This window comes from Dasypus novemcinctus, chromosome 29 (assembly GCF_030445035.2).
Source record: "Dasypus novemcinctus isolate mDasNov1 chromosome 29, mDasNov1.1.hap2, whole genome shotgun sequence".
NCBI classification, from domain to species: Eukaryota; Metazoa; Chordata; class Mammalia; order Cingulata; family Dasypodidae; genus Dasypus; species Dasypus novemcinctus.
In genome coordinates, this window is record NC_080701.1 from 32,834,286 (window position 1) to 32,850,567 (window position 16,282).

At 37.1% G+C, this 16,282-nt stretch overlaps 1 protein-coding gene across 1 annotated transcript in view; it reads left to right on the forward strand.

Annotated features, from left to right (window-relative positions):
* The window catches only part of PIWIL2 (piwi like RNA-mediated gene silencing 2), a 140,694-nt gene that overhangs the window by 49,935 nt on the left and 74,477 nt on the right, over positions 1–16,282 (forward strand). The window contains exons 11-15 of the mRNA XM_004460246.5: positions 4,600–4,788; positions 5,382–5,466; positions 6,338–6,427; positions 7,921–8,061; positions 15,302–15,415. Of these exons, the coding sequence (XP_004460303.2) occupies positions 4,600–4,788; positions 5,382–5,466; positions 6,338–6,427; positions 7,921–8,061; positions 15,302–15,415 (619 nt within the window). The remainder of the gene's footprint in view (positions 1–4,599; positions 4,789–5,381; positions 5,467–6,337; positions 6,428–7,920; positions 8,062–15,301; positions 15,416–16,282) is intronic.

The window sequence follows — 16,282 nt, forward strand, 5'->3', positions numbered from 1 at the left end:
TTGTTTTTCCATGTCTTACCAAAGTGTTTGTATTTATATTTTAATTATTACTAGAAGTTATGATTTTTAAAAAGTCATAAAAATTAAAACATTGGAAATCATAGAGTATTATAATAAGCCCCAGTGTTCATGTTTTATAGATTCAGTAGTTATCAACTCATGAGCCTTGTGTCAAGTATCCTGCTACTCATTTCCCCCTACTAAACTGAATTATTATTATTTTTTTAAACTGAATTATTTTGAAGTAAATCCTAGATGGCATTTCATTTCTTTCATAAATATTTCAATGTATGTCTTTAAAATGTCTACTTTAAATATAACGACAATGTCATTATTTTACCTAAAATTTTAAATAATTCTTTTTGACTGTTATTACAAAGCTAGTAAAATTCAAATGTTTGTAATTAAAAATTTATTTTCCAAAAGCAATTGTTTAAGAACCTTACATAATTATTTTGATATGGGAGAATAGCCAAAATATATTGTATTAAGTTGAAAATGAAGTTGCAAAACAGTTTATGTGTCTGATCCCTATTTTGGAGAGGGGGCAGGAATTATTAGTATATACAAATGTAAGAAAGCAAAAGGAAAGTGGTTCTTTATCAGGAATATATTATAAACAATACTTAATTTTTGTGTTGTATAATTATATGTGTTTTTTTTTACAATGAACATGTACAGCCTGTAAGCAAAAAATGTAAAGATTAGAAAAACAACATACAGTTAGAAAACAGGCAAAAGATAGGAACAGATATTTCACCAGAGAGATGTTATGAATGCTAAATGAGTACATGGAAAATGTTCAACATCGCTATACATTAGGGAAGGCAGATTAAAACTACAATGAGATATCTCTCCACACCTTTTGGAAAAAGTTAAAAAATAGAGAAAATATCAAATGATGGTGAGGATGCAGAGGAACTTGGATCCCTCATATACTGTGGGCAAGAAAGTAAAATGGTACAGTGTTTCTGGGAAAAATTTTGGCAGTTGCTTATAAAACTAAAAATGTACTTACCATTTGATTCAGAAATCACACTCTTAAATATTTTTTCCTAGAGAAATTCACACAAAAACTGGTACACAAATCTTCATAGTAGGTTGATTTGTAATAATACAATACTGGAAATAAAATGTCCTCCAACAGGTGAATGCTTGACCTTTGATTCTTTTGTACAGCGGAATAATGTTAATAAAAAAGAATTGGCTGTTGATGCTCACAGTAACCTGGATGGACGCAAGGGCATTATGCTAAGTGAAAAATGTCAGTCTTAAAAAGTTGCATATGCAAGTGGACTTGGCTTACTGGATAGAGCGTCTGCCTACCACATGGGAGGTCCACAGTTCAAACACACGGCCTCCTCAACCTGTGTGGAGCTGGCCCATGAGCAGTGCTGATGTGCGCAAGGGGTGCCGTGCCATGCACGGGTGTCCCCCACGTAGGGGAGCCCCACGCGCAAGATGTGTGCCCCATAAGGAGAGCCTCCCAGTGCAAAAGAAAGTCCAGCCTGCCCAGGAGTGGCGCTGCAACACAGCTGATACCGCAAGATGATGCGACAAAAAGAGACACGGATTCCCAAGCCACTGACAAGAATAGAAGTGGACACAGAAGAACACACAGTGAATGGACACAGAGAGGAGACAACCTGGGGGGGGGGAATAAATAAATCTTAAAAAAAAAAGTTGTGTACTTTATTGTTCCATTTACATTGTATTCTCAAAATGACAAAACTATGAAATTAATGATTTCTAGGGAACAGCAAATGTAGCTCAAGCAGTTGAGTACCTGCTTTCCACATAGGACATCCCGGGTTTGGTTCCTGGTGCCCCCGAAAAAACAAACAAAAAGCAAAATAAATGAAAAAAACAACTCAGAGAAGCCAATGTGGCTCAGTGGCTGAGTGTCGACTTCCCACATTAAGGTAATAGACCAGTAAATTAAAGTACCCTCCACTTAGTGAAATAACATTATGTAATCACTTGTAAAATAGTTGAAGATTTTGCTTAAAACTTCCTATTTGTCCATAGCATTGCATGAATTTTTTACATAATGATTTAAACATAAAACCATATGTAATGATGATTAAACCTTTTTAAGAAGCAAGAATTCATAAAATCTATATCATTTACAATAAAACCAACTTTCCTTAATTATTTCCTTTTTATGAATTGTTTGAATAATTTTTCCAGTAGCAAAAAGTGGCAAGAAAATAAAGCAATTAGGGAAGCGATTTGGGTCAACGGATAGAGCAAAGAGGGTTGGAGTGTGAATGTAAAGTGATTACATGAAGTAGCTTTTTTGTGGTGACATGGAACAATTCTGTATCTTGATTGTGATGGTAGTTACACAAGTCTATAAATAAGATAAAATTGGATAGAACACACCCATACAAATCAATGTATGTAAAAACTGGTAGGAACTGAATAAAGTTTGTCGTTCAGTTAAGAATATTATAACAATGTCAGTTTCCTAGTTTTTAAGGGGTGGTTAAGGGAAGTGGATGTGGTCCAAGCAATTGGGCTCCCATCTACCATATAGTAGTTCCAGGGTTCAATATCCAGGGCCTCCTGGTGAAGGCGAGCTGGTCTGTGTGGGGAGCTGGCCCATGCAGAGTTCTGGCCCACATGGGGTGCTGCCCTGCGCAGGAGTGCTGACCAACGTGGAGAACTGGTGCAGCAAGATGACACACACACACACACACACACAAGAGACACAGAGGAGAGGCAATAAGAGACTTAGCAAAAAAGACTTAGCTGAGGTGGCTCAAGAGAATGATCACCTCTCTCCTACTCTTGAAGGTCCCAGGATCAGTTCCTGGAGCTGCCTAATGAGAATACAGGCAGACATAGAAGAACACACAGCAAATGGGCAGAGAGCGCAGACATGGAGGGAGGGGGGAGAAATAATTTTTTTTTTTTAAGAAGGATGGTTAAATAAATTGGAGGTAGAGCCAATTAGAATTCTTCAGTACTTTTCAGAGCCTGATGTAATAATGTATGTTGTGAATTTCTAAGAAGGGGTTATAATATTTAGAATGGCTTAGACTTACTTGATCATGGAACTTTTTTCACCCCCTTCATGGCCTCTCAAGGGACTAGTGTTCTGAAGGGTATACATTGGCTAACACTCGCCCACAGAAAAAAAGGGTCCAAGCTCTCATCCTTGATTTAGAAGGAAGTTCATATCTGGTCCCTTCCTGTCTTCAGCCTTATCGATTACTATTTTCTGCCTCTCTTTAATCGCCTCTCCTTCTCCAGTACTAGATACCTAATTGTCCCCTAAATACCAGTTCTTCTTCCTTGAGTATTGCCCATTCTTCTGCCCTAGCCATTTCTTTCTGACTGATATCTCCTTTAAATATCAACGCAAGCATCACCTCCTCTATAAACTTACATTGATTCCTCTGGGTATATTTACACTTTCTTTTTGCAAGTCTTCTATGCTTCCTTGTTCACAGCACCATTATAGAGCTTACTGCAAGAGTACATTTGTCTATTAAAGATCTTGTATTCTGTGCATCTTCAGCATCTTAACTAGTGCCTGTCTCAGATAAGTACTTAAAATTTCTTTCCTTATGAAGGGTAAATAAAGTTTAAGGAATGTTTTTACTGAACTCTGCCTCTGTAGGCTATACCCTAATAATGATGATACTAAATAATTATTTTTTTCTGGTAAAAAGAATCTTATTTTAAGGAATACACTGAATTGCATTAATCTGATTTTTAATCTCTTCACTATTTTTTAATAAAGGTAAACTTAAAAATTTTAGAGTAATTGTTACTAAAGATGCATTCTTTATACCTAAGAATAACAAATACAGTTTAAGTGATTTAAGGAATTCACATGGCTGTGGGTGAATTTTCAATGGATACTGTGCTATATGAAAAGTTTTGCTATACTCCTTTTTGGTAATGATAAACCTTATTTTTAGAGAAGTTTTAGGTTTACAATAAAAATTCACTATTTTTATTTATTTATTTTTAAAGATTTTTTTATTTCTCTCCCCTTTCTCCCCACCCCACCTCCCCAGTTGTCTGTTCTCTGTGTCTATTTGCTGCATCGTCGTCTTTATCTGCTTCTATTGTTGTCAGCGGCACAGGAATCTGTGTTTCTTTTTGTTGTGTCATCTTGTTGTGTCAGCTCTCCATGTGGGCGGCGCCGTTCTTAGACAGGCTGCACTTTCTGTCGTGCTGGGCGGCTCTACCTGTGGGGCACACTCCTTGCACATGGGGCTCCCCTACGTGGGGGACACCCGTACGTGGCAGGGCACTCCTTGCGCGCATTAGCACTGTGCATGGGCCAGCTCCACTCGGGTCAAGGAGGCCCGGGGTTTGAACCGTAGACCTACCATGTGGTAGACGGATGCCCTAACCACTGGGCCAAGTCCGCTTCCCAAAATTCAGTATTTTTAAAAAAATTTTTTGTAACATTAAAAAGAAAGGAGTAAAGATTCCTATCTTCTAAAAGAGAACTGATGGCTTCTGGTGCTGTAACTATGATTATACCTGTATATTACCTGTTTTGAGTCCTATCTCCCTTTCTTATTGCTCTGTATATATAAAATGTGATAGAGAAGTCTTTTGTTTCTTCTTCCAAAGGCATGCCGTATATCAACAGAACAAAGAAAACTTCCAGGATGAATGCACTAAGCTTCTGGTGGGCAATATTGTTATAACCCGGTACAACAACCGCACCTATCGCATTGATGATGTGGATTGGAATAAGACTCCAAAGGATAGCTTCACAATGTCCGATGGAAAGGATATCACATTTTTGGAATACTACAGGTAGAAGAGACTGATTTGAGCCTGAGGGTGAGGTTAGGATGTATGCTACCACTCCCTAGCAGAATATTGCGTTCCATAGTAGCATACAACTGGACACTTTCAGAATAACTGAATTGGTAATGTGCCTAAGCTTGTATGAGTTAGTTTATGGTATTTGAGCTAAATTGCTATTTTAGAAAAGTTTTATTTCTTTTAGTACTTTTGGAAGTTATGTCGTAAATTAGACTCAGGGCTTTGAGTTGTATCTCTTTTGCTTGTTTGATTTGAAGTCTGCTTGGAGAGATTAAATTGAGGTCATTAACTTTTTTTGGCTATCATTTCATTCTCGTTATCATAACCCTTTTGCCTAATGTAGTGTTTAACACACTCTTTCCTAGGCTCTTAGCCTTGTTTCTCCTCTATTTAATTTGCAATGTACTTGAACTTACTTTTTTCCAGTTATAAATACATTATGATCAGTTTCTGATGGATCCCTGACAAGGGTATTATGCAAATCATATACTCCAGTCTTGGTTAAGAGACTCAGACTTTGTTGCTATAAAAGTAGTCATACTACTTCTTTTGAAAAATTTTCTACCTTTACCCTGCTCTAGCAAAAATTACGGGATCACAATTAAGGAAGAGAACCAGCCACTGTTGATCCACAGGCCCAGTGAGAGACAGAATAACCAAGGGATGGTGAGTGGGGCTGTCAGTTTTATACTTCGAGGGTAAGTTCTTAGTCCTGTAAGCCATATTTAGCATATTCGGGGCTCTGTAGGGTCATTGATTACGGTGTGCTTGGGAAAGCTGTGCAGGGCTTTTCATTTGACTTATCCAGCCAGAGCTGCTACTTCATACTTGTAGGATATACTTTTGAAGTCCCCACAAGGAGAAGCTAAATATCTATGAGTGATTTAGGATAAAAGGAAAAGAAGAATTTCCTACTAATGAAGATTAAAGCCTTAAATCCTTTGCAGGGGTACTTAACCTTTTTTTTCTACTGATCCCTTTGCCAGTCAGGTGAAAACCACGGACCCCTTACCAAGTCCATACTGTACTGTGTATTGCTTAATATCATACCCACACCAACATGTCGCCACAAAAATAACTTTTTTTTCTTTTATTTCAATTCAAGCTCATGGAACCGTGGCTAAGAACCCCTGCTAGATGCTTATTTTAAGAGGAATAGGTTTCAGAGGAAAGTGCCTTGACCCCTGAATCCTCTTTATTAAATGTAGAGACTGAAAATCAACAGGATTAAGAAGAGATTGAGACATACAGCTTGACAGAATGTATTGTTTTAGCATTGTCTTGAGGCCCAAAAAGGATGGAAATTTTTGTGTTTTTCTGATTTTTCTGTTTTTTTGACAGTTTCAATATTTTCCCCTTTATGTAATATAACAGGTTATATGTGTTATGACTAAGCGGCCATCTTATCCAGGGTTTTATATTCCTTAGTGTGCAAGTTACATCACTACAGAGCCAGCACTGGGTCACAACATGTCTTGTACAGATCAGAACAGTATCCTCTTCTATTCTATTTCTTCTCTCTGTTCTTTCTTTAAAGCTGCTAAAAGGTGAAATCCTGTTGCTGCCTGAGCTTTCTTTCATGACTGGAATCCCAGAGAAAATGAAGAAGGACTTCAGAGCCATGAAGGTTGGTGTTCTTGCCATTTTCTGCAGGAACTGCCTGGTTTGAGCAGAAGGGCTTTTGAATATCAGTTTGAGCTAAAACTGGGCAAAGTTCTGGCACTGACATTGACTTTCATTGTTACCTGAGCAGGTCCATTCTGCCAGCTCTAGTTGTCCTCTCTGTAAAACGTGATCCATGCTCCTTTGCACACTCAGTGTGAAAAAACTTAGCACAGCTTCCTTTTAAAGGTTGTTCTAACAGTAGAGGGACTGACTGTAAGGTGTGAAAAGAAACAAGTGACTTTTTACTCTCCCTGATTAGGTGACTGTAAACTGGCTAGATGACCATAAATGAGATTCTTTGAGAGCAGTAAATTATTCTAACATTTCCATAAGCCTTCATTTTATTTGATGGTGTAGAGGAGATAACGTAGCAAAAGGTCCACAAGTCAGAGGATGAGGCAAAGGAAGTTTTATCCAGTGGGGCTCTGAGTGTTGGGCTCAGTTCCCATGGGAAATAATTGAGAAGCAGAGATGTGTACAGCAGCTTCCACCCAGGCAGTGTTGGTCCAGATTGAGTGCTTAACCACCACACTCTGTCTTCATCTCCTGAGGTTTCCACACTGGAGCTACTCTCTGCTGCCTCACTTTGCCTAGTCCTTTTCTGTCCTTGCTCCCATGCTAGTCTCAGATGCAATTTATTATTTTTATTAATATAATAAAGAGCCTGAAGTGAAGTTCAAAAATTCCTGTAAGAGATTTCTTTTGTGTTTACCTTTTGATATTTCTGCTTTTAGTATACATACCTAAAGGTCAAGGTTCCTTCCTTACAACTCCCACTTGCCTAATGACTTTATGATCACAGGATTATCTGTATGGTGCCATACACTTACCCTAATGACTGCCTCACAGGGAACAGCAGCTGCACAACTGATTAGCCTGAGAGAATAAGGAGTTCACTTACGTGATTCATACCATTTGACAGTAAATATTTAGCGAGCACCTATTATGGGCCAAACATTATAGTAGTTTCTGGACAAAAAGTGTCATAGGATGACAGTAAATTGCCAGTATAGTATAGAGATAAAACAAGATTGGATGTGATCTTCCACGCTGTTGTCTTTGCCTGGATGCCTGGTGCATGGCATTTTTTTTTCTCCTGTTTTTCCCAAATAGTAAATAGATGTAATCAAGCCCCATTTCTTCCTGATAGAATCTAATAGAATCATTTAGGAATATAAAATGGAGAACATGTTTTGCAAAAGAGATGACATTCAGATGTTGTGAGGGAAAAACAGCCAAAAATTTTAAAAAGTCTTATTTTTATTAAATTTTGACCTTTGAACCTCATTTATATTTATGGGAGATACTTAAAGTCCTTGGAGATATTTGAAATTTTCTGTTGATTTCAATAGGCAAGAGATGCTTTATGGAAACATTTTAGACACCTTGGGGCTTATTTAACCTCATATAGGAGAAAATAATACCTATAACTTACTTCCATTTTAATTCTATTAGGATTTGACCCAGCAGATCAACCTGAGCCCCAAACAGCACCATAATGCTTTGGAAAACTTGCTACAGAGAATTTCAAAGAATGAGACAGCCAGAAATGAAATGACACGTTGGGGTCTTTGTCTACAAAAAGATGTACATAAGGTAAACTGTGATGGGGGTAGGAAACAAAATTAACCAAGGATTTTAGAATTTTGTGAGATGAGGTAATAACTTCCTATCTTCTCTTTATTTTGGAATTCTTGCTTTATTATTATTTTTTAAAGATATATTTATTTATCCCTCCTGTCTCGTTTGCATTTGCCGTCTGCTCTCTGTCCATTTGCTGTGTGTTCTTTGTGTCTGCTTGTTTCTAAGAAGGATCGGGAACCAAACCTGGGACCTCCCATGTGGAAGAGAGGTGTTCAATCACCTGAGTTACCTCAGCTCCATGGTTTGTTGTGTCTCTCATGTCTTTCATCTTTGTGTCTCTTTTGTTGCATCATCTTGTTGCATCAGCTCGCTGCACCTGCCTACCACACCAGCTTGCCTTCTCCAGGAGGCACCAGGAACTGATCCTGAGACCTCCCATGTGGTAGTCTGAAGCCCAGTTGCTTTAGCCACATCCACTTCCCTTGCTTTAAACTGATACTCTTATTTTGCTCTTACGGTATTTGAATTTCCTTGACTTAATTTGCTAATGTCTTTTGCAGATTTTCCTCAGTCCCTCCCAGGAATCTAGCCTGTTAATTTCCAGTCAAATAGATAGCAAAAGGAGTATTGACTGAAAATTTACCTCATTTTCAGTTTCTGACCCAAATTATTCTTTTTTTTTTTTTTTTTAAGATTTATTTTTATTTATTTAATTTCCCCCCCTCCCCTGGTTGTCTGTTCTTGGTGTCTATTTGTTGCGTCTTGTTTCTTTGTCTGCTTTTGTTTCTTTGTCCGCTTCTGTTGTCGTCAGCGGCACGGGAAGTGTGGGCGGCGCCATTCCTGGGCTGGCTGCTCTTTCTTTTCACGCTGGGCGGCTTTCCTCACGGGCGCACTCCTTGCGCGTGGGGCTCCCCTACGCGGGGGACACCCTTGCATGGCACGGCACTCCTTGCGCGCATCAGCACTGCGCATGGCCAGCTCCACACGGGTCGAGGAGGCCCGGGGTTTGAACCACGGACCTCCCATATGGTAGACGGACGCCCTAACCACTGGGCCAAAGTCCGTTTCCCCCAAATTATTCTTATTGTTCCACATGTCTCTCTTACTTTTTTCTTTTTTTTCAAAATATTTTTTCTTTCCTATTAATTAACTTGTGCTTCTTAAATATACTGCTGTCATTCTTTCCATAGCCGTAAGTGATTCTGAGACCTAATTTTCGTAAGACCCTTTTAATCTAATGTTCGCCTGAGCCAGCTGTGTTTGATTTTGTACCGGCATGATTCGTAATGAAGTGGCAGTGTCGGGTGGTAGTGAAGGTCTTGGGCTTTGCTGTTATCAGCTTATTTGGCTTTGAATCCTAGCTCTACTCCTTCCCATCTTGCTTGCTTTGAGCAGTTGGTTTAGTATATCTGAGCCTCAGTTTCCGTGTCTGTAAAATGAGGAAAATGGTTGAGATAAAAATAGTTAAACTAGAATACCAGGGCAGATGTAGCTTAAGCAGTTGAGCACCCACCTCCCACATGGGAGGTCCTGGGTTTGGTTCCTGGTGCCTCTCAAAGAAAAAAACAGACGATGAGCAGGCAAGGAGCAAAAACAACAACAACAAACAGACAACAAGCGCAAACAGCAAGCACAAACAACGAGTGAAAAACAATGAGCAAACAAGTGAGCTTTCTTGATGGGGGGTGTTTAGGAAAATGTATTTTGCACAATATCTAGCAAGTAGCAAGTTCCCATTAGATATTAGCTGTTACTCATTTTTGCCTTTCTTTGGAGGATACACAAAATTTATTTTAACCTTTTCCTAATTCTCTTGCACTCTGAATTGACTCTTTGTTAAAAGTAATGTTTATCTATTTTCTGATTATGAAAGTTTATATACAGTCAATAAGGAAAATTTGGAAACTTTAGAAATATAAAAAAGGAAATAAGAGCATCAATAATTAAATCGCCTAAATAGAGTGTCTTGGTGGTTTATTGTAAACACATATAAAAGATAATAATTTTGGTGTATTTCCTTCCCTGAAATATTTTTTCTATGAATCCTCACGTCTATGACCAATTGATTTTTTTTTTCATTAGAGCAGTCGTAGGTTTACAGAAACATTGTGCAGGAAGTACAGGATTCCCATATACCCCTCTTGGTCACATACAGTTTTCCCTATTATTAACATTTTTCCTTAGTGTGGTACCTTTATTACAATTCATAAAGCTGTACTGTTAGAATTATGCTACTACAGTGCACTGTTTGCATTGTTTTGCACAGTTGTGTGTGTGTGGTAGCTTATATACAACCAAAATACTCCCTTCTTTGTCCCTTTTTGTATATATGGTTCAGTGGTGGTTAATTACATACCCAAAGTTGAGTATGGCCATTGATTTTTTTTTTTAAGGAGGTACCAGGGATCAAACCAAGGACCTCATACATGCAAACCCAGGTGCTCAACCACTGAGCTACTCCTGCTCCCCAGCCAACTGATATTTGACAAGTGTGTCAAGTATACTCAATAGGTAAATATAGTCTCTTCAACAAATGGTGCTAGGAAAACTGGGTGATACCCACATGCAAAAGAATGAAAGAATATATACAAAAATTACCTCAAAATGTGTCAAAGATCTATAAAATTTCTAGAAGGAAACATAGGGAAGCATGTTTAGACCTTTTTTTAGTAAATGATTTCTTAGACTTAACACCAAAAGTATGAGCAGCAAAAGAAAAAATAGATAAATGGGACTTCATCACAATTAAAAATATTTATGTGTCAAAGGACAGATCAAGAAAGTAAATGGGAAAAAATATTTGGAAACCATATATCTGATAGGGGTTTAAAATCCAGAATATATAAAGAAATCCTACATCCCAACAACAAAATGACAAGCAACCCAACTAAAACAAAGGCAAAGGATTTGAATAGACATTTCCTCCAAAGAACATGTGAGAATATGCTCAACATCATTAGCCATTATGGAAATGCAAATCTAAACCATGGTAAGATAACTTATTCATACACACTAGAATGGCTACTATTAAAAAGAAAGAAAATAAATTCTGGCGAGGATGTGAAGAAATAGGAACATTCATACATTGTTAATGGGAGTATAAAATGGTGCACATGCTTCAGAAAACAGTTTGACAACTCCTCAGAAAGTATAGTATAGAATTACCACATGACCTGGCAATGCTAAGTATCTACCCAAAAGAATTGAAAGCAGGGACTTGAACAGATATTTGCACACTGATGTTCATCGTGGCATTATTCACAGTTGCCAAAAGGTGAAAGCAACCCAGGTGTCTATCAAAAGATGAATGGATGAACAAAATGTGGTTTATAAATACAGTGAAATATTGTTCCAGTTGTAAAAAGTAATGAAGTTCCGATAACACACTACAATGTAGATAGTTGAGTTGAAATATGCTGAGTGAAAATAAGCCAGATATAAAAGGACAACTATTGTATGATCTCACAGATATAAAGTAATTAGAATATGCAAATTCATAGTCAAATTAGAATACTTGTTACCAGGGGTATGAGTAGGGAATGGGGAGTTAATCCTTCAATGGCACAGAGTTTCTGTTTGTAGTGATGGATGGTGATGATGGTAGCACAATGTTTGGACTGTATTTAGCACCACTAAGTTGTATACTTGAAAGAGGTTAAAAGAATAATGGGAAAAAAACCCCATAGAAATATACAATATTGAGTGAACCCTAATTTAAACTATGGACTGTACTTAATATAATTATAATGATATTGTTTCATCAAATGTAGAAAATATACTAATGTAAAATGTTAATAATAGGGAAAACTGTGTGTGTGGATTATGTGGGAACTCCATTTTCTGCATGATTTTTCTGTAAACCTACAAATACTGAAATAAGTTTTTAAAAAATCAAAAAAGAAATAGTAACTTTGAGAAAGGCTGGGAATGCATGGGAACTCTGTACTTTCTGCATATTTTTTTGAGAAACCTACAATAAATAAATAATAAAAAAGTAAATTTTTTTTCTGTGAGAATTAATCTTTTTCTAACAAACTTGTGACTATGATATCTATATGGTTTTTGTATTTTTTTTTAAAGATTTATTTATTTATTTCTCTCTCTTTTGCCCCCAACCCCGGTTGTCTGTTCTTTGTGTCCATTGCTGCGTCTTCTTTGTCCGCTTCTGTTGTTATCAGCGGCACAGGAATCTGTGTTTCTTTTTTGTTGTGTCATCTTGCGTCAATTCTCTGTGTGTGTGGCACCATTCCTGGGCAACCTGTACTTTATTTTGCGCTGGGCGGCTCTCCTTACGGGGTGCACTCATTGTGCGTGGGGCTCCCCTACACGGGAGACACCCTGCATGGCAGGGCACTCCTTGTGTGCATCAGCACTGCACATGGGCCAGCTCCACACGGGTCAGGGAGGCCCAGGGTTTGAACTGCGGACCTCCCATCTGGTAGACGGACTCCCTAACCATTGGGTCAAGTCCGCTGCCTGTATCTTCTTTTCCACTTAAATTATGAACAGAGAAGCGGCTGTGGCTTAAGCAGTTGAGTTTTTGTTTACCATTTGGAGGGACCCGGGTTTGATCCCTGGGACCTTGTGTAAAAAAAAGAAAAACGGCTTACCAGACCTGACAAAAAAGACCATGACGCAACCACATAGGAAAAAAAAATTATCATGAACATGTTCTCATTTTTTCAAATATGATTTGAACATGTAGAAAATACAGGTCAAAGAAAAAAGTCCACCTGAAATCTTGCTATATTAAAATAACACTGTTAATATTTCAATATTTATCCTTCTAGGCTTTTTTCATTGCCCATAGCATGTGCACATGCATACCCACACATACATATGGAGCGTATATTCATGGGGTTTCCTTTTTTCCTTCAATATGTTTTGAATATTTTACCATGTCACTATTTTTTAAAATATTTTTAATGGTTGCATGATGTTTTATTTAAGTTTCCTATTCTTACACATTTATATTAAATTAAAAAGTTATATTTTCCTATTATAAATGGTTCAGTGAATACTCTTGTATGTACATTTTTGTACAAGATACTGTTTGTTTTGTTGGGCAGATTTATAGAAGTGAAATTATTGGATCAATGGTATATATGTTTTTAATGCCTTTATTATATGTTGGCAAATTGCCCTCTAGAAAGGTTCAGCAATGATTTTAGAAGATGAGATAGTCTGATGTCTTACACCCTTGATAATATGAGTATTGTTATTCTTTATAGTAGCCCTTACAGTATTAAGAAAATTACTACTTTTTTTGATTAAAGATATAAAAATAAGTGCTATATTTTTTTAAAAAGCAAACAGTAGAAATCAAAAGTAAAATTCTCCATAATTAGGCCTTCTCTAAATATAATCACTACTAAATTTGAGTTCATTCAGTTTTTTAAAAATAAAATTTTATTGAAGCATATCATTCATAAACAATACATAAACAAGTGTATAGGAAAATTTGGGGAATTTACAAAACAAACATGTATATAATCATACAAGCTCCCATACATCTCCCTACTATGAACAACTTAGGTTGTTGTGAAACATTTGTTAGAAACTGTGAAAGAGCGTTGTCAAAATATTACTACTAATTATAGCCCATATCTTATATTTGGTGTATTTTTCCCCCAACCCACCCAAATATTAACATTCTATATTAGTATTGTATAGTTGTTATTGTTCAGGAGTAAATGTTCTCCTAGTCGTCATGTTAACCACAGTCCATCATCCACACTGGATACCCTGTATTATACAGACTCATGCTTTGTATAGTCCATTCAAAGTGTATACTCAGTGGCTCTCATTTTCATCCCAGGGTTGTGCTATCATCACCTCAATCAATTTCAGAGCATTTTCATTACTCCAAAAGGAAAAATCCTGTACCCCTTTATACCCCCATTGTTGTCCCTTAGTGTTGAAATAATATCTTCTTGCCATGCTGCAAAATATTACATTATTACTGTTAACCATCATCCATAAATTACATTAATTGTAATTTCCCCATATATCACCATATTCTTAGTACTTTGTAAAAGAAGAACAGTCTTTTATTTATACTGTTAACCACAATCTTAATCCACCATCGAAATCACTGTTTTACAGTCACTAGATTATTCTCTAGTTTCCTTTCAATTGCCATTTATGTCCACAGAGTACCCCTTTTAGCCACAATCACTTTTATAAATCAGCAGCATTATACTCACGATAGTGTATTACTCTTGACTGTTCATTTCTTCCTGTTTACAATTAACCTTATTAATAATGCTACATACATAAAGCATCAGCTCTGTTTCCAATCCACATTCTGCTTCCTTGTAACCTTTGCTCTAGAGTTCACCTCGGTAAGTTTACTCGTCATATTTAGTTCATATTAGGCCACAGAATATTTGTCTTTTTGTGTTTGGCTTATTTCATTAAGCATAATATCTTCTCAGTTCATCCCATTGTCATATGCATCCCAATATCATTTCTTCTTACAACTGAATAGTATTCCATTGTATTTATGTATCACATTTTGTTTATCTCTACATCAGTTGATGGACACTTGGGTTGGTTCTGTATTTTAGCAATTGTGAATAATGTTGCTATGAATATCACTGTGCAAATCTCAGTTCACATCCTTGCTTTCAGTTCTTCTGAATGTATTTTTAACAGTATTGCTGATTCATACAGCAGTTCTATATTCAACTTCTTGAGGTACTGGCAAACTGTCTTCAGTCAACTAAATATGAGTTCATACAATTTTTATTGTGCCTGCATTGCTATTTATTTTTGTAAAAACAGGATGATATTACATGTAATTAAAATGATTTTTAATGATTACAAGATAATCATATCAATATATCATCAACTTGGTTATCTTTTTAGTGGACATTCAGGTGAAAATGATTTATTATTCTTTGATTTATTCTTTATATTTTTCCTTTCTCTTTTCAGCTTTTTTTCTTATGTAAACTATAGTAGTTGGCTATGTTCAGCATTATTAAGAAATTTTACTTTTATTTTTTCCTTCTAGTTTTTCCCTTAAAATATTTTTCAGAGTATTTTCCTGTCGACCTTGAAATTATAGTGTTTTGCATGCATTCACTGGCTTTAAAGAGACAATTTATTCTAGTTCGTTCCTTGGGATGCCATGTTGGAAGCTCCAATAATGAAAGAGCAGTACCTATTACGTTTTACCTGTATATATTTCAGTTTTTTCTAAATGTTGTTTGTAGATTGCTCATGTGATACTTTACTTTCTGTTTAGATTGAAGGACGTGTTCTGCCAATGGAAAGAATTAACTTAAGAAATACTTCATTTATCACATCTCAGGAACTAAACTGGGTTAAGGAAGTAACCAGAGACCTTTCCATCTTGACTGTAAGTGATTTTTAAATTGATAAAGAGAGGACCAGCATTCCCAAAAGTATGGAAATTAAGAAGGAGGAATGGTTTAGTACCCTCTTGAAAAGAGAAAGTACGAACTGAATTCCCATCCTGAATTTCTACTAAAGTGGTTCTTTAACCAGAAGAGGTTGATAAGTTGTTAGTTAACCCCTTTGCCTGACCATAAAAAGAAAATTAAGTTGCTATGATAATTCATATAGTTACCCATTCTCTTTCTGTCTACCATCTTCCCTCCCTCTCCACTCCCTATTTTCCTGGGAGATCCTGAAATGTGTTTTGTTTTAAACCTAAGAAAAAAGTCTAATTAAAATGTACTCCATGAGGACTTTCAGGAAAATGGAGGATTGGAGAGATGCAGGACTCCTCTCCAAGAAAAATAGCTAGAGGACAGGCAGAAGCTAGCTGGAAAAATGTTCTAGGGTGTAGGACACCAGGGGAACTCTGGACATGATCCAGGAGAGAGAAGGGCAAAGAAAAAGAAAGACACTTGACGGGAAAACTCTGTAAGTAAAAGCTGCAGCTGCATCTGCTGGCACCTATTCCCCCACTCTTGGAATAGATAGCATTGAGCCCTCTGGCCTCAGCCTACAGACTGGCTCCTCAGTGGTCCACTTTCCTAGGAAAGAACAGAGGGGGGAGGGAAGCAGCCTAAGGCTGACTGAGCTTTTGGCCATCAGAGTTGGTCTTTTGAGTCCCACCAGCCCTTCCAGGCTGGGTGGGGCTGCACCACTGTTTGCCCATGGGAACCAGCAGGGGACTAAAGAAATCTGACCCATACGGACTAGGAATGGTTGTTGAGGACACAGAGGGCAGTGGAATTAATTCCTACCTGGGAAAACA